Genomic DNA, 27,618 nt, shown 5'->3' with positions numbered 1-27,618 from the left:
GCAGAGCCCTGTAATTTTATCAGCGGAAGTTAAATCAATAGGAAGCAGTTGAAAGTGAAACAGGGGAGGCATACAGGATTTTTTCATTGTTTTACTAATGTAACTTTTAAAGCCCAGCTTCAGATAAAGCACCGCAATCTTGTGTGTATATCACACCTTAGCCCTCTGCATGCTACTGCTTTCAGTGTCCTGTCTTTTAGAAACAAACACTGTTCCTGCATCTTTGTGAGTGACTCCTCTGCACCTTGGATGGAGAAGGAGTGAGGAAAAGGAGGTGCAATAATCTGGGGGCTCGTCATGAAGCATTTCTCTCACCTGGGGATAGAACGTGCCTCTGCATCCTGAGAGGGGAGTGTGCACTGCAGCAGTCACTGGGCTGCCGCTTGGGTCTGAGCAAACTTGCCCCCATTTGAGGAGATGGAAGCACTGCCAGTGTTTTGTATACCCTATGTGATACTTTTGGATGTACTGTTTCTCCTTCTGAGCCTGTGTGTTTATCCCTGGCACAACCGGGCTGCCCAGGGTACCAGACAGTGTGTCAGCCCTAGAGCTGGAGCGAGTAGCTGCGTCGGTTCAGGCAGAGTACTATGCTTGGTCGAGGGCAGACACAACCAGTCTTTTGTGACCGACTCAAAATAATAATCTTCTAACTTTGGGGTAAAAATAATGAATGCAAAAAATATAGTTTTAAACCTACTTGAAATTTCCTTTTCTTCTTTTAAAATAAATTTTGAAATGCAAATCTTATTCTGAAATATAAAGTCAGAAGAGTCCATTGAAAATATCACAGTAAAATTGTTAGGCTTCTTGAAATATATACATAGCATATATATTTCAATAGTAACTGCATATATATTATTAATATGTGTATATATTTTGGTCGTAGCTATATATTGAATTTAACCAAATTTTCAAGTGTTTTTGCAACCTTATGTTTTTCTTGGTGAATTTATTATTTGCCAAAGATGATTGAGCTTTCTTTTGGAGGTCAATTTTTACTGAGTTGCAGCGAGGTAAGGACTCTTACTGCTCTATTCATTTTTGGAAAGCAGGAAGTACCTCCAAAAGTCAAAACCAACCAACCAACCCCCCAAAACTTCCTCTGTGATGTGAAGGGGTTTAAAAAAAAGAATGAACATGCATTTCTTGCAGTCACATAGAGATTACAACTATTATTTTTTATGGAAATGTTTTAAGTAAAATGCATAGCATGTTTGGGAATTTTTTGCAACAGATCTCTCATTATTCAGATTTGCGTCCTTTCACCGTGTAATAGTGTTTCAGACAGCTATCAACAACTGAAAGCTTTGGATATCCTTAAGGAAAGAGAAACACAGAGGACTCAGTGAAATGTAACTTTGGTATTTGAGGCATCAGCAAGGATGAAAGAGAAGCACTGGCTTAGGTATTGATTGTAGGTGGAATATTATGCCAGGTAATTTACATTTTCAATTCCCATTAATGAGAACTCAGCATCCAAACGGTTAGGCAGAAAATCACAGCCGATACCTTTAATTTCACTACTTGAAAACAGAAACAAAGGGAAACTTCCCTCCCTTCCCCCAGTCTGGAGGGATTGCACGACGCATGTATTTTTGGTTCGGTGCAGACGTCATGAAGTACCAGGGGGAGGTTTCCATTTTTGGCCGGGTGTTGTAATCTTTACAGCTTGTAAACGGTAAGTCCCAAATATTGAGATGCTGTAGAGTAGGGAGCTGGGAAGGGGTGGTGGGGCATTACATCCTCATGCCTGTGTTGCATAAAGCTGCATGAGTTATCTCCTTGAGAGGGAAACCTCTGTTACCCTGTTTCCTGCACAGCAGCTGCTTATCGTCAGGAGAGAATAGGAGAGAGAGCAGGCTGTGATATGAAAAAGGAAAGCAGGAAGATCATCACTTTACTAAGATAAACAGCAAATGCATTGTTTAGCTTGAGAGTGAAGATTTAATGCTCTGGTACAATATGTAAAAAACTTGCCACATTCCCTTTCCCTGAAGTTAGCCTATGACTAACCCTTTGGGCTGGTCCTGCAGACATTTCCCATCCAGGCTGGTTTGGTAAACTTCAGTTCAGTTGCTTTCAATTGCTTGTGCTGGATACGACTCCAGCAACGCCTCCTCACAATGGCATGGTACAATTGCATCAGCACAGAAACTTTTTAGGGTTCACTCTTTTTCAGCATGCTTGAAGGATGTACTCCAGTGCACATCTTTGGCTCCAGAGTGCCATGGGCAAAGAATTTAGGTTCAGGTCATTCCTGGACACTTCCCTCCTCAGAGGTGCAAGCTCTGCATGATTTCAATGGCTATGGGCTACCTGTAGGTGGATCTACACAAGATGATACAGGAAAGCTTTAGAAATCCCGGAGTTAGCACTGGGTTGCTGCTTTATCCGTTTGATTCTCTGAAATGCTGAGTAGTCATAGCCTGTCAGTTCCTGAAATCGGTAGATTGACATTAGTATTTCTGCTATTAGCTCTTGTACAAAGTTGAATGAGCTCTGGACTGCATGGGGTGGTCTACATGTAACCCAAGTGTCTTTTGAAATGGGAAAACCCATTTTCATATACATTACATAGCTCTTGGCAGCATTGCGCAAAGCACTGCCCAACTATCTGAAAAAAAACCATGTTCCTTATTCTGCAACTTTTTCAGCTGGGTTTTTAAGTGCTTACTTAAGTGGTTTGTTGAATTGCAACTTGAATAGTCATCGTTTTGAGTGCTTAATACTGATTTTTCTTGATGCTCTGAAAATTGTTAGCCTGGCAAAAGTGTTTAACAGGTTGCAGGGTCAGACCCTTAATCTGCGGCACATTTATATAGTTAGCCTGGAATTGGGTTTTACCCAAGGAAAAAAAAGAAAATTAAGTTAAACTCCAAATATTTTCAGTACTTCCTCTAAGATATAAATTCACTCTTTCTCTGAAATCCCAATTTTGACTGGCTTTATGCAGCTCTCCTTGTGTGTCACAATACTCTAAAAGAGAAGAAAAATAAAAGCATGTACCCCATCATTTAAACTCCTGTTGTGATGCAGCAACTGTTGTCAGAGCCTCATCTGTGGAATAATGGAGAATGAAACCACACTTCGTGATAAAAACTGCAGGCGAGGTCATTCTTACAGTCACTAGCACAAACTGGATATTAATCATAGTGCAAATACATTTCAGAAGCTGAATAAGAGCAGTCCCAGAGTCCTGCTGATAGCCGTGCATCCCACTAATTCACCTCGGTGAAAATGTACCTCTAAGCTCAATTAACCCCTATTCCAAGGCCACCCATAAACTTTGTGGTAAATATGTTTTTTTTTCCCCCTGCCTCTGCTTTCTATCAATGGAATAGATCATTTCTGTTGGGGGATAAAATGCTCTCTGCTTATAAACGCGGGTCCCTCATTAAGAATAGGAGAGGTCCAGGGTGTGTTTGTAAGGGACTTGTATCAGCAGCTCATTGATTCTGCAGCTTTGGATGTTCGATGCTCCTGAGGGCATCTGCTGCTGCTTCTGTCTCCAGTTGCTATCTGAGGCAGGTAGAAATGCCCAGGAGGCAGACGGATGGTGATGTTGGGGGGAGAGGGATTTCCTCCTGCAATCGCCTGCACACAAGTTGGTTGTTAAACATGTGCAGGAAGCTACGAGGAGACGTTAGTGCTGTTGTTTTGTTATTATTATTGTTATTAGTATTATTAGTACCATTATTATTCTCCCTTCTAAGCATTGTTCAGAGGCAAATTGGAAATGTGGTAATTAGGCCCTGGCTGGTAGTGTAGTATTAGTGTCCTGAGCCAAAGTTCAACGCCCTGAAATGAAATTTAAACCAATTAATCTGTTAGATTTTTATCGCTTGTCCGTGTTTTCTCAGCAATTCCCTCAGCACGCGGCCTTTGATCAACTCTCATACAAAAGCTAAAATGTGTGCCTGCTGCTAGCAAGATGGGGCTGACATTAACATGGCACTCATAAAACAATCAGAGCAGTGAAGCCCTCAAACAGACAGGGCATAGTAATATTTAATAAAAGCGCACACATAATCTTCAGAATTAGCATTTTGTGCCTTGCAGTACCTTTGGGAGAAGAGCTTTTATTTGTGGAGTGATCATTATTATAACAAAGAAGAGCTACCTAATAATTTCCACTTTAACTCTGCAATATGCCACAAGCATTTCTGAACCATTATGCTAAACTGTGGCGGGGTAATCATTTTATTGTCACAGTTTGAAGGAAGAAAAATCCCCTGTATATGGGTAGCTAGGGGAGCAGGGGAACACTGGAACACGCTGGTGCATACACACAGCAAAAAACTTCCTTTTAGCTACCCATGTGCTGAAGGTGGTACCTAGCATACTTTGTATGGATGACGGCAAGATTTTAACAGCATATATGCTAAGGAAAGATGAAGATTTCAGAAGGACATTGTTCTTCTTGAAATTCATTAAAAATACTTTTGCTCATAAATCCGTAAAATTTATTGATAGAGACCTTAGCTTTGAAGTCAGAAGCAAAATTCCCATTGGTTTCCATAAGTTTGGGACTTCTCCCTCTAAAATCTATGTCGGTTAACTCAAACCACGGAAGCAGCGCAATAAAATATGTCAGATGTTAACACCGAGTTGTCTTGATATTATGCAAAGGAGAGCAGCTCATTAAGGCTCATAACTGCTAGGCCATTCCAGCAGGTGGAGGATGTGGCTGCATCACCTTCAGCGAGGAGCTGCAGGTTGGAGGGGTAATAGTTTTTCTTTAGTCCAAGAGAATTTGGAAAACATACAGTGAATATGGTTTAGTAAACCCAGGCAACAGAGAGTTTCTTTAAATCTTATCTGATAGTTACCAAACTCTTTTGTTTCCAGTTATAGTTAGATTCCAACTGTTCATTAAAAAGAAGAAAAAAAAAGTTTATATATGTAAGAATGCGTATTTATTACATTTTATTATAATTCTTCTCTGGACTGTCTGTGAAAGTCTGTCTGTGTTATCAATAATGTTTAGTTCATTGCCTTTATTTGAAGTGGCCTAAAGTCTTTCACTGCATTTTTTTTTTTTTTTAAATAAATGATGCTTTGGTGTTACAGAAAGGCACCTAAAGTGATAATATTTTGAAACAATTTTTTTTTTTCTTGAAAATGTTAAAAAGTGTAATAGCTAATTTCAGATAAAAATTTTGGAGCCTTGCATGCTGAGGAAAAAAAAAAAAAAAAGTTCTGTGCTTTGGTTTCTCTTGTGACCAAAACAAAATGTGAAAAAATTAAGGTCTCCAATGAAAAGATTATTCTGCCTAGCTCTGTTTTCCTAGGGTTGCACAGAAGTAAACACCTTCCAGACTGCACTTTGAAAGTTGCCAAATGATTAACAGAAGAACTATGAAGAGCTGAGGGCCTGAGCTGGCCAGACATGTGTACCAGGGGCGTAAACAGAGCTGAGGTCAGAGCACTGCCCCCTCCCAGTGTCACCTCTGGTAGTGCTGGCAACCGGGACCCGATTCTTCCATCATCCTTCCTGGTGCTCCAAGAAAAGGGCCTGGGAAGCACAAAGGTTTAGCAAGACCAATGTCCCAAACAACACTGGTTGTCACAAAGATGTCATTGTGTAAACATGTTTTGTGCCTCCAAAAACAGGTAGCAGTCTGGGTGCCTCCGTCAGCGTGTCTCCTTGGGCGTCACTAGGATGCAGCCATCGGAGCGCCTTCCCTTGCGGGGCAGCACCTTCATGCAGCCCTTCCAGTCTTTACAGAGATTTGCATTTTAAGATAAAAGGGGGAGCTGTGTGGGGAAAGCTGGGAACTCCCCCTGGGTTTTTGTGTCAGTCTCAAGGGAAAATAACACCCTGAATTTTGGGGGGAGCACACAGCACTCTCCTTGCTTCTCAGGTAGTGCCTTTCTTATTAAACTACCAAGTCCTGACTTTGTCTCCTCAGAGGAGATGTCCTGGGACATTGCCAGCAGTTTCATTGAGGTGCATTTGCTTTATATTTAAATAAAATTACACGTGTGCGTGGTTGCCTTGACTTGGTGAGTGAGCATATCCCATTGAAAAGCCCACAGCCCCAATTCAGCACAGGGACCTGAGCATCTGCTTGAAGCCCTACTGGTCGTGATGGGACTTGGCACAGATTTGATATTAAACATGTACACGTATAAAAGATCAGGTTCGAATACACAAACAACACATGGGGTGCAGCATCTTGCACTCAGTAGTGCAGTGTAGGTACTGCAAAGAACATTGCAGGATAAGCAGCAAGACCTTTAGGGGGGACCTGCAACTGTAAAACAGTATTTTGCATTCATTTTAAAGATAAATTGAATCTATAATTTTGAAGCCTGCATATGTTTTCTGTTAATGGCTTATGGTCTCAAACAGCTTTTATTCACTGGTATTTAGGAAAGAAATGTTGCCTATACTCTTTAAGAAAAGTAGCTTGTTCTCTAACACATGGGAAACTGATTATCTTTGGGTTTTATTGTGGTGTGTGTGTCCACAATCAACTGGAAATACTGGAAAGGGTGTAATTTGGAAGTGATTTTATTTTTTATTTATGAAAAGCTTTGATTCTATGAAAGGCCTAGATGGCATTTTGAAAAGCTGCTTTCACTGTAAATCCATTGCTGTGAAAGGAAAGCATTTGGTTTGGACTTTGCAATGGTTTTATGTACAGTTTTATGCAAGTAACTTGAATCCAAATTAAACATATTGAAGTTACTTCTGTGTGTGCGCTGCATTTTCATGATGGCAATGTTAGGATGTTTCTTTTGTTAGCTCATGTAAAAGTTAACGGCTGTGCTCTGCCAAGTTTGAAGCAGAGTAGTGATTTTTTTTGTGTGTGTTTGTGTTTTTCGCTGGAGCTGGCATCCCCATCAGCTTAAGTAGTGGAAAACTTTGTGCCTGACACTTACAACCTTTTGTAGGTAGGAACAGGGTCTGTTTGCTCACTGCACATGCTCTCCATCACTGTAGCAGTGCCCACAGAAACACTTGCTGTTCAGGGTGACTCAACAGCTCCCTTTCCAGCTCGCTCCTGCTCCCCAGCTTCGTGCCCGCCTGTCCTGCCCAGGGGCTTGAAGGAAGCTTCTCACCAGCCTCACTGATTCTTGCCATTAGCTCAACCAGCCAGAACTTCATTAAATAATCATAAAGATGCACAGTATCTCTTAAACATTTTGTTGCTGGAGCATTTTAAAGCAGACTTCTGTGAATTTCTTAATTTACTGTCTTTACATTTAGAGGAAAGCAGAACAAGGGCTGTGCCACCATGCAACCACGTTAAGTAATTCATGGGTGCAAGGGTGTTTCCCTGGGTTGTGCTCATGTGCGGGTGGCTTTCACACCCCTGTTTTCCTAGCAAGTCCTTACCCGATAAAGTACCTGAGTGCTCTCCCTTGGGTATGTCAGCAAATACTCAGCGTTACAAGCCAAATAAGCAGCTCAGACAGCCTTTTGACCAAGTGGCAATGGACAACCAAATGCCAGCAACCTTACAAGAGGTATATATGCAGATATTTATATGTAGCTAATGAAGTCCTGCTGATTGACACCTGAATGACATTGCAAGCCTCAGTGCAGGCAATGGCACAGCCCTTCTTGTGTTTTCAGTGGATCCAGCCTCTTTTGTGAGCGGAGGCATAGGTTCACAGCTAAAGGAAAGTATCAGTCTTTTCAACATTGAGGCTGACGGATGGAGTTTTGTTGCTCCTTAAGGTATCCGTTTCTTGTAGCTAATGAAATTGTGGAGATACCCTTTTTACTTAAAGCAGTACCTAATGGCACAGTGTCATATTTCTCCCTCCTGCAGTTTTAGCAAGGAGAAGTGGGTGGTATTTGAGTTGGAATTACTTGTTTTCATCAACTTGTAAGGCCAACCTGAGACTTGACAGCTGAGAATCATCCAGGGCTTTTTGGCTTATTCAGATTGTTTTTACAGTAGTGTTATTCTACCGAATTCAAGACAGTTAAATTATGATGTATTCCAATACTGCAGAGGAGAATAAGTCTGTGGATGTTTATATTGCCCTATCCCACCAATATATAAAGTTGACAATGCTCCTGCTTACATATGCTTAATACAGATGATCTTACACCTAGATTTGAGTTTACTGGTTTGAGTTCTGCTTGAGTTTTCAACATCCCCTCAGGAGGCACTTAATACATATGATGCCAAGAAAGTGGCTAATGAAAGTGGGAACAGACTCTATGAATAAGGCAAAATACATTGCACACATTTCTTAATTATCCAGTAGATGCAACATAACCAGAGTGACTAGGTGGCAGGGTTGTGGTTTATTTTATTTTATTTATTTATTTATTTATTTTTTTATTTGTAGTTGCTAAAGCATTTAGCAGGGCAGGGTGGTTTAATACTAGAATAAACTGGATCTCATTGCAAAAGACTTAAAGAAATACTGAAGGTTACACCCTTTGTTATTTAGCCAATATTTTCCATAATATTTATGGGAGTTTCCCTGAGTAATTTAGGTTATGATGAATAATAAAGCAAGCTCACTGGAGGTTGTTTTATTAACTCAGGTATTCCGCATTTCATGTAGAATAAAGATAGGGCCTGGATTTGTTCTAATTTTCAATTGATCTCTGCCTATTATGCTATGATTTTTTGTTGTTCTTGATGTAGGCTTAAAGTGTGTGTGTGCGTTTTTATGCGGATAACAAAACTAAACAAATTAATTGATTAAAAAAATACTTTCAAAGATACAGTTTGAGGTCATGCACATGTACTAGAAAGAACACGATTGCTGAAATCTTTGTGTTAGTAAGGGGAGAAAATGAAAGCTCCTTTTATTTTATTTTTCTCAAGTCTTCTATCATTAAAATCTGGTTCTAACAGCAGAATACTTCTCTTTTTCATGTGTGTTGAAAAGCAGCTACACCATGTATCAAAGCCATCAGTCCAAGTGAAGGATGGACTACAGGAGGTGCCACTGTCATCATCATAGGAGACAATTTCTTTGATGGGTTACAGGTCATATTCGGCACCATGCTGGTTTGGAGTGAGGTAGGTGTTGTCTGAACGGTAATGTCTAATAGCTTTGTCTAGCTTATAGCTAGCCTGTCCTTTTTCTATGCCACATGCTAAATCAGCAACAAATTTTTAGATGTGAATCCTTTCCTCATTCAGTTTTATGAAAATAATTAGTCAAATTTACCTGTGGCAGCAGTACATTATAGCCAGGGGATTTCCATCTCCTCTCAATGGCCCAGAATTTAGCTCAGTGTCTTTTACTCTAAGAAAAGGAAAGGATAAATGACTGAATAATTCTGCATTTAGCACTACAATAGCTAAGGGCCAACAGGAGACAAGCGTTTAGGCCCTATTTTCTAGGGAAACTGGCTACTTGTAGCTGCAGCTAAATGAGGTGGAGGCTGCAGAAATTCAGCACCTTTGAATAAAATGTATGAATAAAAGTATGGGTGCTTGGTGTAAGTACTAGCCACATAATTGCAGCTGAATATACAGTCTTGCATCCACAGTGGAAAATACAGACTTACCATATCTAGTGAGCTCTTCTATAGTTTCAGAGTAACCCATTTTGTTTGTTTGCTTGTTTCTTTTTTTTTTTTTTCTTTTCGTTCTGTTGCTGTTTCTCCCAGCTTCCTAAATCCTCTCTTCTCCTGGAACATTATTAAACATGGAGTCTGATATTCCCCCACAGCCTGTGGAATATTAAATCCCAGGCAGCACCACCTAAATGGCCAGTTCCAGTATGCAGGACAAAGTTCCCACTGGCTTCCCTAGCATGGAAAGGCAGCTCAAAAGAAAGGTTCAAGTGTTGCCTTTATGGCTTTCCAAAAGGATATGGGAAGTTTTATAAGAAATTGTTATATTCAGGAGTTTAGTACTAAAATAAACAAGCTAACAGACAAACCAGAATTTCCAAACTAGCTTACCTAATGACATTTCATCTTCTGATCTTTTGCCTTATATCTTATACCAAATCAATATTATAGTTTAATTCATATCCAGTGCATTCTCCCTACTGATTCTGTTGCACATATGGCAGCTTTTTTTTTTTTTCTTTCCATATGAAGAGTATCCTCTAATGTCCTTCATAGGCTTCACTGCTCTCTCTGTCTCTCTCATTCTTCCACTTGAGGACAAGTGTGGATGAAAGGGCATTCCAGAAAAGGAGATATTTTAAATGAGCCCTATTCTGAAGCCCTTATGTGATCATGAAAGTGCCCCCTGGGTCCAGTGTAAGCATTTTGTGTGTTAGGATTGAAGCCATTATGGCTACAGACATTTAAAAAGGAAAGGTGAAGAGGCTGGGAGGAAATTGCTCTGGTTTTGGTACTGCAGAATTGGATCTTTCATTATAAATCTTGATTCTATTTATTAGTGGAAGCCTTTAATTGGCAGTTTCTAACCTCAGGTAAGTGAGAGCTGGTAAAAATATTGTTGACGATGGTCACAAGTCCTTGCCATAAAATTAATAACGTTAGAGGGGCTCCAGATCAAAGTCTGTGTTTGCTGTGAATGCTATAATGGGCTGCGAGTAGGCTTTGACTCCAAACTGTTTCACTGTCTCTCCCTTAAAGAATTGCTTCTCGGTTTCATAACCTATTGGAGCGATAGAAATTCTATAGGGGAAAATAAATTACTTCTAAAAGAAGGAGACAAACATAGTAAACAAGCGCAGAAAGGCATGAGCTGAGTGATCCCTAAATAACAGTGATCTATAAATAATTCAAATTACACATACAAGCCACATACAAAATTTGTTCATTTGCCTTCCCATGTCTAAAAATGTCTGGCACGTTTTTGATACTCAGGAAGAATATTTTTGTTTTACTTTAATAGAGTGTAGAATTGAACTACTGATTTCTGAAATTCAGTACAATTTCAAACCTGGAGCAGGTTCACCCAAAGCTGCCAGTCAGGCCTGGTTTTGAGCAAACCTGGGCAAATTATTTTGTAATTGAATTCAAGAAGAACTCTCAATTTCATCCTGTTGTTTCATTAAGCTGCAAAAAATCCAAAACAAAACTAGACAGCAGGAAACTAAAGAAAAATAATGAGTGTTGCAAAGTATGTTCACATGGATTTGTCTAGCATCACTTCAAATTGTAATTGCAAGTGGTTTGGGAGATGAAGTCTAATATTTAAATTAAGCATCATTTTGCCACAGACTTTGCATGGGACCTTGGGCAAATCACATAATCTGCTTAAAGTTCAATTCCCTTTCTTGAACATTATAATAAGATTAGTCACCTTCTTCAGAGAGGTGCTGGGAAGATAATTATCCTAAAGGTTCTATATTACTCAGATTTTATTATAGCAAAATCCATGTAAGTACCTGAGACGCATGGATATTTAAAGTATAAATCCTACCACAGTTCAGAAGCAAAATTTGAAGCCAAAAAACATTGTTCATTTTAAGGGTGTATTTGTTGCTGTCAAGCAGCATATGTTATAAATAATTTGAAATGTAAATAATATATTTTTAATTTATTTTACATGTATTCAAGTTTTGTAATTGAAATATTTATATGCTTGAAATGGAGTTGACTGTGTTAAAAAAGGAGGTTTAAAATGGTTTCTGAAACACATATTTATTATTTAAACATATATTTTAGTTGTAAACACTCTAACATAATTACAACCTTTCTCAGCCAGGGAGAACTAAATAAAAACTTAATTTGTCACATTAATTTTGTGCAAAAATGCAGATACCCTAAGCCAGTGGGTTCAATTAATCCTTAACTCCCATATTATTTCATAAAAACGACTTTAAGAGCCACCATTGATATTTTTAGAATACAGTAAAATGGACCATCTATTGCTTTTTTTTTCAAGGGACTTTCATAACTGGTAGACAAATAATATTGATATATCGTGCACATGCTGAATCTGGACAGACAACTCCCAGTAAATAGTCTGTTTGTGAGATAGACTCTGCCTTCTGTTTGCCCAGTCCACAAACAGGAGGATTTGTTATTTACAGTTTTTACCCAGCACTCTGGTTCTGTGCATTGCTGCAAATATTCCAAATCTGAGCTGCTGATAAAATCCTCTGCTGTTTCTCTCTCTTGTTGGGGGCGGGGGATGGGGGGTGGGGGGTTGTAATTCCAAGAGTCGAGTTTCAGGACAAACATACATGATTATGAAGACAAAATTAGTTTCTTATAAATATTCCACAATATTTGCTTAAAATGAGCTATTTCTTCAAACATTTTCCTGCCAAGAACATTCCTCCAGCTGCACAGAGTCAGCTGGAAACAACTTCTTTCTTTTCTATTAAGAAAAGATGAAGCACTGAAACATCAGTTCTTTTACCTTTGTACAGCACAAAAACAGAGGCTGATTTTTTTATGCTGCTGAATCAAATTCTGTGACTTTTTTTGTTTTGCTTTTGATGTTTATTATTGATTTTGGAAATCTTTCTTTTTGCATGCTTATTCTAGAAGCCTGACTCATTTTTTAAAAAAATGGGTAGGCACCCTCTTTCTGAAAACCAAGACTTATTAATCAGCATCTGGATGCCCAGTATTGAGTCATGCAAAGTCACTGGTCACTTTTGAAAATATAGATACCTTGAGGGTTCTGTTCCCACTGAAAGCCATTCATTACCTTCAGTGGGTAAGATTATTATTATTATTATTTTTCATTCCTGTCCTAATGGTCCTTCTCACACAGAGTCCAAGTTAAATTTATGGCTGATTGTCACCATTTCCCTAACCACAAACCAGAGCTCAAGCATGCAAAAATAAACTAGTGACTCAGACTAATGACATCTTCTTATAAAATGTCACTTTTCAAAAAAAGAAAGTAACCTGGCACTCTTCAGTGTGTGAAATGATGCTGTATCACACAAGAATGTCTAGAATATATTAGCAAACCACAGAAAGAGGCTTGTTGTACATACTCGAACTAAATGTGTTTTGGATTTTGAAGGACACGCACCTCCCTCCATTCTGAATATCTGTAATTCAGGTTTTAATCCAATCCACAGCATGTCCCAGCTGACAAGTAGGAGTTTATATAAAACAGCTAATGCAGTTGCCAAATACCAGACTGATTCACTTGAAAATCCCTTGGTAAAAAGGGTCCTGTTGCTACTTTTCTATCCAGCTCCAGATCTCAATTTATCAAATACTGGAAAAGGAAGTTGGATCTGGGATTTTGGCTGGCAGGTTCATCTCCAGATCACAAGCTAATGACTTGCTCAGGATTTATGTCTGAAAAATATGCTTAGAAATGTAGGTAACCCATATTTACAAATCCTTATTTCTTGGCATGTTAGTTGTTAATGCACAAAGTGTTCTCACCTGAGGTTAGAGTATCAAAATAGCCTAAGTGGGTGAGACATGGAGGTTCATCTAGCTCTGTATCTTATGTTTGGCGCTGGGCAATGGCAGACATATATAAAAAGCATCTGGGGGATCATATAATGATGCTTCCCCAGAATACTCCCCGAAACCATCAACAGTTTGGGGCTCAGAGGCTTCCAGAATAGCTGTCTTTATTTTTAATATCTTTTGATGCTAATAACTTACCTCTCCCAGGTGCTTTGCATGCAAATACTGGACAGACTGTGCTTTGAAGAAAGTATAATCTGTTGGCATGAGAGGAGAAAGTGTGCTAGGAAAAGGTGGAGAGGGTTCCTCAGGTGAGGCCATGGGTCAGCAGTGTAGACAGGAATACATCCCATAATCCTGGAGTCATAGAGGTCAGGGGCAGATTTTCTTTGGCCATGAACCCAGGCCCATGCAGCGTCCATTGAATCACTCCAATTGCAAAATAGAGTCTCGGTGATTCAGAGAGCTGGTCCCAGTCCAAAATGAAGATCCTGGCGGTGCTGGGGAACCAGAGGTCAAGACCAGAGGTGGGGTTCAGAGGGCAGGTTTTGACGTGCAGTGACATTTTTTGTCCCTTAAAACCTATTTCTTGAGATGGCAACAATATAGGGGAATACTGGTACGTAACCAAGTTAGCTAGTTCCTTTCTGTGGGCATGAGAACTGAATATTGACACAGAGCAAAGATCCTTCTAGCTCAGCACTGTATCAGTGGCAGGGGCAGTGGTAGATGGCAAAGAGAAAAAAGTTAAAGGAAGAGGAACATGTATTCTCCTACTGTATCTCCCAAGCTTCAGTTCCAGAGGAGAGAGGAGTAAAATATATACTGAGTATCCTAAACCATAGGACTTCAGACATAATGTTCACCCTTTGGGAATGTGTGGGCGACAGTATTGTATATTTGTGGTTTTAAACACAGTTAAACTTATTTACTTCAGAGCACAAAGGAAAACCAAACTGTTTGTGGAGAACAAACCAGGAAACTTGCTTAACTCTCCCCAGCTCTCTTTAACAATGGACCATAAATAGGTCAGACATTTCTTGGGAACCAGGGAAGATGAGTATTGGAAAATGCCACAAATTATGTTTAAAGAACATTAAAGTGGTGACAGACCAGTAAATGCTGGGAAATTCAAAGATACAACCAGAAGCTGTCTGTAGAGCTCATGCCAGAATGGGGGTGAGGGGCATGAGGCACATGCTGATGCAGTAAGACTAGCATGTTAAGCTTCAATATTGAAATCCTTGGCTGTTTTTACAAGTATTTTTTCCCCTAAAAATGTCATGAAACTTTTCTCATCTTGCCAGTTCACCTAGTTAACTAGAACTGCTCGAGGATGGGATTTACCTCAATTGTGCTTGGCTGCCTACAGTTAAGCATCTAGTTTAAATTTGTCATCCCAGCGCACTGGAGAAAGGTAGATGCTTCCAGGGAGCAGTTTATGCAAACATGAGAGGTGTCTGAAGCCTGGGAAATATTATTTGGCAGTGCTTTCTGCTTCTGCTGACTATTAGGGGCATGCAGAGAATTAGCCTAGACTTCACAACTTTGGTCAGACCAACTTTAAGGCAACTCAATTTAAGTAAAAGGAATTTTGGAAGTGTGTGTATGTTTGTTTGTTTGATTGTTTGGAAAAAAAAAAGTTAGTTTGTTAGCCATTTAGGAAAAAAAAAGAAGAAAAAGCAGGTTCCTTCTAAAAATAAATACATTTCTAAATCACATGGTTTCAAAGCAGAGCCTGAATACGTGCTTTTTGGAGCTCACAAACTAGGAGACTGGTTCCTGACATGAACATTTCTAAAATGGCATGAGCTGGGGGCTGACCTTATGACTTGTGTGGATCTGAATAATGTTTGGAGTATTTGGTGCTGGTAGTTTTGTTTTTAATCTTCAACTTGATCTAATACTAATTTTCCTATTTTAAATATGGAGAATTTCCTACTGTGAATGCCATTTGCTGCAGTAACACAGATGGCTCTCAGACAGACATTCCTCGCTCCTTTTTTTTTTTTTTTTTTTTTACAAACTGCTTTATTTGGGTATTTTAGATTTCTTGGCAGTTTGTAGTATATAGTATATATGAGGAGCAATAGTCCTGTGTCCTAACAAAGACTTGCTTAAGAAGTCTGCTTGTTTGATAGGACCTTACCATGATTTTGAAATGTTTGGTTCCTGGTTAAAAAAAAAAAAATCATCTTTAAAAACAACAACAACAACAGTATTTTCTATGAAATTGTATTCCATAATCCAGCAGACAACCAACAGCACTGAGCAGCTGACTGTCTGCTTAGGGTAGCCATGGCTTTGCTCATTGTCAAGGTTATTGTGATCATGGTTGTTTGCTTCTCTAGTAGTGTTTTAGGGTGCCATAGTCAATTACAGAAGGATTATCCATGTGCCAGAGCCATAACTTGGTTGCTGGACACAATCATGTCACTCTTTCTATGTATCTCTTTTTCCTATTCTTGTCTAAGTGAGCATAACAAGTGAGAAGAGGACATTTCAGTGATGGGGAGGTCAATTCTGTAATTACTGAACACATCAGAGATTTGAGTTAATCTGCAATAAATTAGTGAACTCCTAAATGGCTCTAATATCAGTTTCAAGAACTACTTGAAACCAGTATAAACACTACTTAAATCCAGTCCATAATCCTAACAGATACCAGGAAGGAAAGCACTGGCCCACCCCATCCTTTTTGTCTTGAGTATCAGGATCCCCAGTCCAGTTAGCAAGAAAGTTATGTCTGTTTATTTATTATGTGTGTAAATCTACACATGCAAGTGATTTCTCAGATATATGTCAGTCACTGCAGTGGAGGCAAACTGGAACTGATGGGTAAATGGTTATATTTGGTACATGTATTTTGAGCACTTTGATCAGTTGCAAAGAAAAACCCGGTTTCCTTTAGAAACCAAACTTTGCATTTCTGCAGTAATCAGTTATGCCTCCACAAAATGAATAGGAAAGGGTCTCTAATTAAAACTGCAGCACATGGTGCTTTTGCAGTATACAGATGTCAGCTGGGGACCAGTGGGTTTAAAAGCCTGCCTGGGTTTGCACAGTGCAGTGAATCTCAGCTGAAGGGCTGTGTTCACACACATAACTGCGTATCATTTATCAATCAGATTTGTTGGACACTGTCACGACCCCAATGTTCACTTGAGCAAACATAGGCATCCTGCTGGTGTAAGCTAAAGTTATTGCATTAAACCAGGGCTGATGCTTGTACTAGGAAGTGAGTGCCTGCCATGTATGAAAACAGAAATAATGTTGTTACGGCTGAGAAAGAGAATGCTTGTAAATATTGTAGTCACTGGCTTTTGTGTGGGTTACATCAAGATTGTATTCAAACATTGACAGGTTAATTACATGTTTCAAAGCTTGTTTACTGTGATCTGAGAGGAAAGTGTTATTAAAGAAGTATTCAGCATCTAATAGTGCTTTTTTTTTTTTTCTCTCTCTCTTTTCCCTTCTCAATGTTTTCCTCTAGCTGATTACTCCTCATGCCATCCGTGTACAGACGCCTCCCCGACATATCCCAGGGGTTGTAGAAGTCACATTGTCCTACAAGTCTAAGCAGTTTTGTAAGGGAACACCTGGAAGATTCATTTACACAGGTAAGGATACTTTAGTGCTAGATACAACATCAAGAAATAGGGCAGGCAATATATCACACTTGCTAGGGCTTCAGTTTTCATTGTTAAAAGATGTACCATGTTTTATTATTTTGGCCGATCACATCATTGAATATACCAATATAAGGTTGGATTCTGAAATGGAGGTCTGTGTAGAGATGAATCTGAAAGCATACCCATGTGGGATTTGTGTTTACTTGTTTGTCCTCCTTATAGGACAGCTCTTTACCTGAGGGTTGGGGATGTAGAGGAAGGAAAGAAACAGATGCTCCTATCCCTAAAGGAACTGAGGAAACGTGCAAGCATCAAGAGCCAGGCACACCAGTGTGATCGTGAACCTACTTTCCCAGAAGCGTCTTGCTAAATATCTGCATCTTGTGTTGTAACAGTGGCATGGCCCGGCAAGTGTTGAAAGCAGCAGCCTGTTTGCCTTCCCATCTCACTGTAACATACTCGTCTCTGCCTTCCAGGGAGGCCAAGTAGCTTTTGCCCCAGCTGATGCTGCAGACATAGTGACTTGCAGTGTTTTGGGGTGGCATCCACACTGAGACCACTGAGTAGAGAGGTCTGGCCTGAAGAGTTATTAACAAAACTGCTAAGATGTTCCAGGTACTGTCAATGCTAAACCACTCTGAGTAGTGATAAGGAAATGGGAAATGAACCAAGTAGCAGCCTACCATTTTTAAAATAACATGTGTTGTTGATTCCTTGGAAGCTATGCGTGCTTCAAGAATTAATGGCTTGTTCTGGGTTTGGATGTGCTTGTTGTTTGACCTATAGTGCAGACAGGTCTACTGCTTCTGTAACTGTTTGCCTGAACTGTGCTTCATCACAATCCAATGCAATGCCTTTCCTCATTCTTGTTTGCCCCTAAAACCTTAAGAATAATATGCAACATAAGTGCCTGTGGCTATGGGGCACACTGAATTAACAGTGGGCACATATATTGCTCCTACTGTGAGCGTACAAACATGGACTCGAGGCAGAGGATGGACTTCTGTGCTCCAGCTGGGTAAAGAAGCTGTCATTTGATTTCCTTAACACAGAGCAAGTTGAATAAAGGTGTCGTATAAAGTTTTGTTGTCTTCTTCCAAATACCCTCTCCTCTGGTTGGGATTTTGCACTGGGTTTCCTTAAACTGGGTCTTAAAGTGTTCACATATCGCTTTGCTCACTAAGCAGAAGGCATTGGTGGAGAGTGTGTGTATTTAATGTAAGCATTATGATTTTAACAATGTGTGGGAAATTCATGTATTGAACAATAATGCACCATATCAAAAAGTTATTTAGGATTTGAATGTGGTGGAACAAAAGAACAAGAAAATGCAAAGGGTCAAATTGCCAGCTGATGCAAACTGGCAGTGTATACCACACGAAAGTGTCAGCCAGAGCTCTAGACAGTTTGACTGTGAATCCTTTCCCTTCTGGACTTTGTACGATAAGTTGTGCTGTCTTTCTGCTTGTTGTTGAGCCACTGGGGTGGCAGCATCTTGGGCTGGTGAAACAGCAAGTATACTTGCAAAGAAGACAGGGAGGAAAGCTGACTCCCAACTTTGCAAAGAAACTTATGGGGCCTTCTTTATGCAATTTAAATGTAAAAATGACTTGGACCCATTTTGATTTTCTTTTCAGATCACTATTAAATAGCTTTTCTAGGAAAAAGGTTGAATGTGGAAATAAGTTGTCCCAGTAGGGAAAGTGTTTCCATCTATGCATTTTCAGGTTAGTGTTTAAAACACGTTATTTTTTATTTAATAAATGAAAGTTATGAAATACTAAACAACAATGATAAAATCAAAGGTGATCCAGTCCATGGACAATTCTCTTACTTATGCAGCTTTTATGGAGCTATGGTAGATATAGAAATGCTATTGTGACTGAAATTATACCTCACACAATTTGCATTTTTTGCAGTTCTTTTACAGGCAGCCTGAACTTAAATGTGTCTTTTTTTTAAGGACTAAATAAAAGTAAAATAAAAACAATTAATGCATCCTGACCTTCAGAAGTGCCTTCCAGCCCTTTAAACAAAATGCAGGTTCAGTACATGCCTGCCGATTAGTTTTAGTTAATTGAAAATTATAGGATTGACCCAAGAGGAAAATTTTGTTTGCACTCCAATCACTTTTACAAATTAAGGAAAATTACCACAATTTTGTTTAGCTAAGGTTTCACACTGAGTTCACGAAATTAGCTCAGCCATCCCAACAAAGTCAGCACTTTGTTAGTGAGCACTAGAAAAAAACTAATAGTCTATGGTGTGTACAAACGAAGCATAGAAAAGCTATGATGCTTTAGAGAACTAGGCCAAGTGTTTTTAATTAGGATTATTGGTTCATTGTAAGTTTTGAAGAACAATCAAACTAGCAGATTAGCTGTTTCTTTTAAAGCTAGAATTTCTTGCCATTCATTTTTCCCATGAGAACTTGTTTTAACTCCCACATAGCACTATTTTTTTCTTTTTTCTTTTTCTTTCCTTTTTTTTTTTTTTTTTTTTTTTTTTTAACAAGGCCTGCAGGAAATGGACCAATTGGAAGTTGGGATACAGTAACATTCCCCAGCATCACTCCAGCCGATGGGAGTTTTTCACAATGTTCTTCAGTGAACTCAGTGTTCTGGAACATATTACAAAACCACAGAGGCCAAATGTTTTCTCAGAGGAGTTTGGCCTCTGTTTTTGGCCGAAAACATTTCAGCATCACTTGCTGCTTATTTACCCTGCTATTAGGAACAAGAAAATGGGAAAGGAAAAAAAGGGAAAAGACAAAAGAGAGAAAAAAAAAGAGAGAGAGTGTGTGAGAGAAAGAGAGAGAAAAGGACCTGGGGTTTGTGGGCGGTGCAGGAGTTGATCAAGCGTAGTTTCCTTTCTGGTGAGAATGTCCCTGCTCGTTAATGGTCCCATTTTGTGGTCAGGTCTCATTTAGAAGAAATTATTTTTAATCAGTGTTCAACAAAATATCCCCTCAAGCCACCTGGCTGTAAACTGTTTTTTTCTTACTGTTAAGTACTTAAGTTCTCAGAAGAAAATACCCAGTGACCCATTAATTTTAGCCTTTTTTTCCCCTTTAACTGCAAATAACTTAGTAACATGATCTCTAAGTAGTCCATGTGCCATCTAGGAATCAAGGTCACATATATACAGAGAAATCCTGGCTTTTTCAAGTATTTTTTCTGAAAGAAATAAACCAGTGTCAACCGTGTGCTTACAAGGAAGCATAGCTTTTTTATTTCCCATCTGCAAAGCAAGCTAATAGCATGCACTTACAGAGCAATTATTTCTTAAATTTTGATCTTTGACATTCCTTAGAGAATGTTACTAGAAATATAAAAGTATGAACACGTATTATATGTGTGTTCACACTGGAATTGTATTGAAAGTTCATACTGCAGACAGAAGTACCCAAACCAGTGAAGCATTATGCTGGTCAGTGTTTTTCTGTGGCATCCTTAAATTTGTAAATCTCTTCAGGTACTGAAGAGCACTGAACGAATTCAGCTTCACATCACAACTTATGAATCAGGTATGTGTCACTACCAGTATTTTAGAAGCAGGGAAAGCAAGTGAAACTAAGAAGCCATTATGTATACAAATCCATATGTAGTTTGCCAAGGTGACTCAGGGCATATATGGTTGAATTAAATAAGGGATGAGAATTGGCACAAATTTGTGATACCTAGTCAGGCCTTTGAGCTTTTTTTTTTTTCTTCTTTTTTTTTCTATCATTGTTTGTTTGTTTGTTTGTTTGTTTTATTTAAAAGCACAAATTAAATAAAAAAATGCATTACGGACAGCATGATTTTCACAGATGAATTTTACTACGAATGGTGGTACTAGACCATGAGATTTGAGTGGAACTGTGTGTGTGTATGTGAAAAGAGCATTATCTCACCACATATTGGAAAGGACATATGGAATGTCAAAAAAATGCATTATGCTTCTACCACCTGCTCCATGTAAAGTTTTGTGCTTTGGTTCCAAAACCAGAGCAGAGGATTACATAGCAGACAGAAGTTCATAACTTTGTCACTAAGTTATGAACATGGGATTAATTCAGATTCTTGTCTGTGTACTACCCACAAATACTGACTTATTATTATTATTATTATTATTATTATTATTTTATAAAATTGGTTATGTGCTTGAATACCAGTTGGAATTTAGGGACCGTTTTCCTTTGTGTATTAGTCTTGCAGGGAGGCTGTGGACTAAACCATTTGTGTGCTGACGTGTCCAGAGAGACAGGCAAGTCTCCCTGCAGTTCCTTTGGGGTTTCTTATAAACTCTGGGATATGGTATGACTCTAATCAGGGGGATGTAGGATCAGCATGGTATCTATCAAACAGGGCTTGCTGTGCAGTGTGACTAAACCAGATGCTGAGTGCTGATCCTCCAGAACAGAACAGAATAGTTCAGTAGGAAGGGACGATCATTTAGTCCAACTGCAGTAATTGTGATGAAGGCAGAGTAGGTCAGAGTGGAGCACTGGGAAGGCTGGTCATGTTTGCATTATACTTTTGGACCATCGTGTATAGAGTGGTGTAGAAATGCTAGCATTGTGAAGGTCAGGGTCTTTGCAGAATTTCTGGGAAACTGCATCTTTCTCTGAAATGTCATAGGGCTTCTCAGAGAACTTGTCGCTCCCCTAGTTGCTACAAAGAAGAAACAGCCTCATGTGGAAAAATCACTGCTCAATCCTCATTTCACCCTTTACTTACTTCCAAAGACAGTTGCATCTGTGTACAAACAGGAAGAGCCTTGCAGATCACAGATGATTTGAGTGACGTTTTCAAGATCCTCATTTTTAGGTAGCTTCAAGTTTACTTTTATCTCTTTAAATGATTTAATTTACAGAAGTGTAGGGGTAATTGTTAATGAGAATCATTCCCTTCTTGTTTCTTAAGTCAAATACCTCCAAGAGTAAGAGACTAAAAACTACTCATCACCATTTGAATTTTCATTCTGTGGCTGTAGAAGCAGAGATGTAAGTCATCTTCACAGCTCTGCTCAGAATTGGAACCACTTATCCCTAAAGTTTCCAGCCTGGTAAACTTCAGCGATCCCTTTGCAAAGAATAATTTCTGCTTTCAAGAAGGCAACAATGACTGCAAGCTTGAAAAGATACATAATCAATTAAGCAATCGGATTTCAGAATGGAGAGTTCTGGAGTTTGTAGAACCAAAGGAAAAAAAAAGTGATAAGAGACAGACTGGCTGTCAAGAGATTCCTGTAGCCCCTCTGGAGCCTTGCTTGATCCCTCTGGGCTAGAGCTTGACCCTTATACCAGCTAACCTTGGCCATAGCTGTATATCTGCTAGTTTCTGAGAAATGTTAAAACCTAGTGACAGTTATTCTCAACATCAGTATTACACAAGCTCATTAGTTTTACAATGGCCTATTCATGTGTGTTTATTATTAAAACATGAACACTGAAATAGCTGATTAGTATAAATGAGAAGGACACCATCAGCAGAACAATAAAAATAATATAAAATAAAGACAGCATCTCAGATGCTCTTGTGTTTTATCTTGATGTGTTTATAAAATTCTTCACCCTCAAATATATGATGATCATTAATCTGAAAAGAAATATAGAGCACATCACTTCTCCAAAAGAGTGACCAGCTTTGAGATCTGCTATCTAGCAAATGAATGCCATTCGGTCTTAACAGCAGTTTTTATCTGCCTTTCAGTAGTAAATATTTATAGGTGTGGCAGAATGAAAACTTTCAGACGGCTCAAAGTTAGTCAGCCACCAAGTACTACAGAAGAACAGAATAAAATCCCTCAATTCAAATCAATGTATGATGTTTAAAATAAGAGCTGGTGTCTTGTCTTTCCTCATAGCATCATGCAGGTAAAATACAGATGGGAAAACAGGTGAGGGATTGCTGCACTGACACCAGTGGTCTGCTCTTGGGCGTTACCTGCCCTGGAAAAAGGAAGTTTCCTTCAGGAAATCTATTTGAGTTTAAGCTTAAACCTGGCCCTTTCTGAGATCCAGTCCGTTAACTTAGCTACTCTGCTGAGTCAATGTTAATACCTTGCCTGCCTGGACTCTCTGGAAATTTTTAGTGCAGATAAGCTAATAAATGATTGCAGCTGTCTTGGAGCAAGCTATCCTATATGAAATAATATAGGAATCCGTGTTATTTAGTGGTGGGGTTGGATGTCGTTACGAAGGTAGTTGTTTTGGTGTTTGTTAGGACTTGCACAGTAAAGTGTGAATAGTTATCAGGGTTGAATATTAGGAATATTATTAGGAAGGTTTGTTGGTTTGGTTTGCAGAAATTCAGGAATGGAAGCTGGGAGGAATCAGAATTGATTGCGGGGAAAAGGGTGTTATCAGACAGCGAGGAGGCGGCAAAGGTAGACTGGAAAATCCCTTTTGTATGCTAATAGGAACACAGAACCCTTATATCTTTAGTATTTCGTAAACACTGGCAGCACCATAACACACTGCAAGAAACAATCACTAAAAGTGTGCAGTGTACCTGTAGGACAGCTGCAAAATGGAAGCAATTACAGCAACCGTCAGAATAAAGCTGGCTGTGAAGGAAACATATTATTTTGCATATTTTATGTATACACTTTCCAAGAAATATGACCTTTATTTTCTAGTTAGAGGGAAGTGCAATCAGAGTCTACAGAGCAAAGGGTAGCTGGATCATTAAAAAGAATATTTTCTCTGATATTAGAAGTCTAAATGGGCACTAGTCCTTATTCACAACCTTGGCTTTTTCTGTCTGCCCTGAGTTAATAAGTGATAAGGCCAAAAGAGAAATAAATCACTGAAGTCCCTGTCCAAAGAAAACATATTGACTACAGCCAAGCAAATAACAGCCCATAACCAATGGTCCCATTCATCATTCATGTAATAGGGATATAAAGTATTCTCTACCTATGAAACCATAGAGTAGGAAAAAGCCTGATAAGCCCCCAATCTAAGCTATGTGATTTGATTATTAAAGGACATGAACTGTTTGTCACATACCTTTAATCTTTAAGATGTGTTGCCATTTCTAAACTATAAATTTGTGGTAAAGGATTAGAAAGCTATTAACGATAAAGGTATAAACTAGACTTTATAAGGATTCCTGCAATTGTCATGCAACCCTGTAGACCCCTGGAACCTTAACCTATTGAATATGATATAACATAGTTATCTGACCTTCAAAGCCAATAAACCATGTTTTGCTTTTCAAGTTCCAGACTTATTCCATGATAAATTAACCCTCTGGCTTCTCAAAAATAAGCCTTGTAAATTCTTTTCTTTATCCCCACACCAAAACCTTTAAATTTTCATGCCTTTGCTTCAAAACTCTCTTATTCCGTGCTAAAATTGTTAATCTTTTTTTATTCTCCTTTTAGCTCATGTCAGTTGATAAGACATTATTCCCTCTTTTAAAAAAATGGCCAATAAAACAGAGAGCTGAGATGAATTTCTAAAAAGCCTCAATTGTGTTCTTTTTCTACAGGCGGCTTCACTGTCGTGTTTCTTAATGTATGGATATTCAGATTAGACAAATGCCACAGAAATGAGCAGCTAATAATAGCAACAGTGGCTACTCTAGTTACTTTAATGTGTTTTGTTCCTGTGTCCTGAAAAGGGGGACAAGGCACTATCTTTTGGTGGACCAAAAAGCCAGGTCCTCAGCTACTCGTTGCCAATGAAATGTTTCACAGACTGTTAGCTGGGAATTCTGGCAATCTTGTGGGTATATATTTACCTATCTCATGCTTCCCGCGCTTCTCATGGGGTGCAGCAGTTTTTGATTTCTGCCTGGAACCGTGTGCAGGATTTATTGTGTGTTGTTGAGAAATGGCTAAACTGTGGGCCAGGTTGTCAGAGGTGCCTGAGCGCACAGCATGCTGGCTCTGGGGAGGACGTCAGGATGTGAATTTAGTGCACGACCACCTGCGGCACACTCTTGCACAGCGCTGCCTGTGAAACAACCCCCTTTAAACTGTGCTTAATCCTTTGACGTGCTTGTTAGTGGGGGTTCGTTTTGCTTAGGCATTTTCTTACACCGGTGAACGCTGTACAGCTGACGGTGGCAGTGTGGCGTGGAACTGTTGTTCCCCAGAGGCAGGAATTGGGCAGCCTCACTTGCTTTGAGCTTTGTACTAGCATCCCTACCCAGCCAGTAATGCTTATCTAGCCTGGTTAAATCTTGCTGACAGCAGTGACTGCAGAGTAGATGTGCCCCAATACAGCCCATGTCTACAGATTCTGGCTTTTTTGTTAATATACAGATAAAAGGAAAATCTTGTACTTGCAGCCTTTCATCTCAGTGGAAGCAAGACCAATTTATTGCATGGAGTGTGAAGTTCTTTGTACTTTTCTGCTATCTTGCAAGAACTCACACAGGCTCTTCTGCTTAGTTATGAAGATATCAAGTGCATAAGTGATGTGGTCTGCCATGGTGTCTGGATAGAGATGCTGAAACAGTTTTGATCCAGAATGACTAGGCTCAACCCTGGCAGCTTCTCAGCCCTGTCGGAAATACTGCAGAGTTCCCTCCTGGTACAGGTTGTAATGTCCATTTTTACTTTACTTAAAGTCAGTTTGAATACTTCTGTGTGTAACATTGCAGTCTACAGTGCAGACATGCCCTTGTAGGCACTGGTAGCTGGAGAGATGTTGTATTGCTGGCACCACAGGAGCCAACAGAGAGATAGAGAGAAAAAAAAACACAACTCAGAAAGGAAGGGAATTGTAACCATGGTGTTTTAAATGGTTTGATACATTTGGAAATAGTTTATGTTTATTTCACGATAATGGTTGACTAATGTCTTACATAAAGTAGAATTTTGTTAAAGATTCAAACTGCACAGAAGTTTCAACAATCTTAACAAACTTCCTTAAAACCTTCTGGCAGACCTCTATCATCACCCAGTTACTGCTCATGCTAAAGAAGAACGTGGCGGGGTTAGTACTGTCTTCTCTATGGCATTTTTTTTTTTTTAATTCTTCCATCCGTTTCCCCTTCAAAAAATCTCAAGTTCCATTGTTTGAAGTAAAAGTATAACTGTATAACCTTCACTGAAAGGTTTTTTGCTATTGATCTGCTCTGAGCTCTGCAGTTACTACAGAAGTATAAAACCATCAATACTTTGTCCTGCCAACCAAGCATATGCAGATCTTTTATTCCACAAGGTAGGACAGAAGTTATTTAGTGTCTTACTGCACAAACATGGTAGCATGCTGTAAATTGGACTGTGGTTTTGCAGCACATCAGGTATTCTGCATGAACTTGTTTCATACTTACTACTAAGTATAAGACAGCTCATAGCAGTTTATACCTCAAGGAAGTAAGTGTGAAACATCTGTTAGGTATTGCATTAAAGAGCCTGGATTTGGACAGTTACCCTCATAGAGCTACAGCATAGTTTGCACTAAGGTATTTGCATGGCCATACTGACTGTTACCTCATCTTTCAGTATCTTCTCTGCTTTCCCTCCTCTCCCCTCCCTCCCAAATGTAATTTTTCACCTTTTTCCTGTTGGCATAAATTGTGGTTAACATTTTGCATTGAGTTGCGGACTTGAACTGCTCTTGCGTAGCACCAGGTGTTAGCATTGGTGGTTAACAAGAGGAAACCCCATTCCCAGCAGACAGAGGGTTAATTAAAAAAAGCAGAGAGAAAACCCACAAAACCAACAAATAATGGTATTTTCTGAGTCCTCGTGGAAAAAAATGCACAGGGAAATTAAGATGTTGTAACAGTCGTCTAGTGAAAATACGTTAGTTAAAACAGAAAGTGGCATCAACCTCTCTATTTTGAATCAGTGAAAATTGCAGAGGAAAACCTGTGATGTCTATTAACAATTGTGCAATTTGCTGTCACTTTTTAAGACTGTGACATATTCTGTGTTGATCTTTGTCCATTTTCAACGTGGTGAGGTCCTCTTTTATATCATCTGCGTAGAGTTAGAAATCTAGTGAGGTCTAGTGACCCTCTCTTGGGAGCTCTGGGGGACAAACCCCTGACTGTCTCAGACACCATCTTAGCACTGGGTGAATCTCTATCAGGAAACTCCTCTCTGCTGTCAGACTGTAGATGGGCTCTAAACAAGTGCTCAAACATTCACTTGGATGTCTAAAGCTGGGTGGGAAGATTTGCACCCTCCATGATCCCATGTGCTAGGTGCTGTGTAGGAACGTGACTGCTGCCCCAAGTATTATAATCCCATGGTAGTTTCTGAAATACATGTGCTTATTCTCCGCTCCCCCCTTGATTATATCCCATTCCTCGCTTTCTGTGGGGTGCTTTCCGTAGAGGGCTAAAAATCATCAAATAAAAACATATAATTTTTATGCTCAGGCAGTCCTAGCAGCAAGCTTGTATTTGTAAAAATGAAAGGCAAGTTTTTACTGTTAGAAATAAGCATGAATACATGTTGAAAGGTCACTTCTGCAAGGGAAATATTTTTTTTGAAAGGTAGATCTTTGACTAGTTTCACCACTCCAAAAAAAATTCTCCCCAAAGTTCACAGGCATGTTGTGCACAGCTACTAGAAATAACAGTTACATTGCTGTTCCTAAAAATAAGTCTTCAAGTAGCCCTCATATTGGAAAACAGTAATATTTTCTCTGCCTGTTTTTAATTTTGCTGTACTTTTGGTTCCCTTAAATCTTGCATTGAAATGTGCATGCCATTTATTTAAAAGGAAGAGAGT

The 27,618-nt window shown here is 39.2% G+C and overlaps 1 protein-coding gene across 16 annotated transcripts in view; it reads left to right on the top strand.

The window, feature by feature from the left end:
- Positions 1–27,618, top strand: part of EBF1 (EBF transcription factor 1) — a 312,537-nt gene that overhangs the window by 191,638 nt on the left and 93,281 nt on the right. For 10 of the 16 annotated variants that reach the window (XM_080555794.1, XM_080555798.1, XM_080555791.1 and 7 more), the window contains 2 exons: positions 8,866–8,999; positions 16,794–16,920. In XM_080555794.1, the coding sequence (XP_080411920.1) occupies positions 8,866–8,999; positions 16,794–16,920 (261 nt within the window). The remainder of the gene's footprint in view (positions 1–8,865; positions 9,000–16,793; positions 16,921–27,618) is intronic. The other 6 variants (XM_080555796.1, XM_080555792.1, XM_080555790.1 and 3 more) reach the window with 1 other exon arrangement.

This window comes from Anser brachyrhynchus (genome assembly GCF_964034855.1).
Source record: "Anser brachyrhynchus genome assembly, chromosome: 14".
Classification (NCBI taxonomy): Eukaryota; Metazoa; Chordata; class Aves; order Anseriformes; family Anatidae; genus Anser; species Anser brachyrhynchus.
The sequence above is the reverse complement of the archived record's forward strand: the minus strand, read 5'-3'. Positions and strand labels throughout refer to the sequence as shown.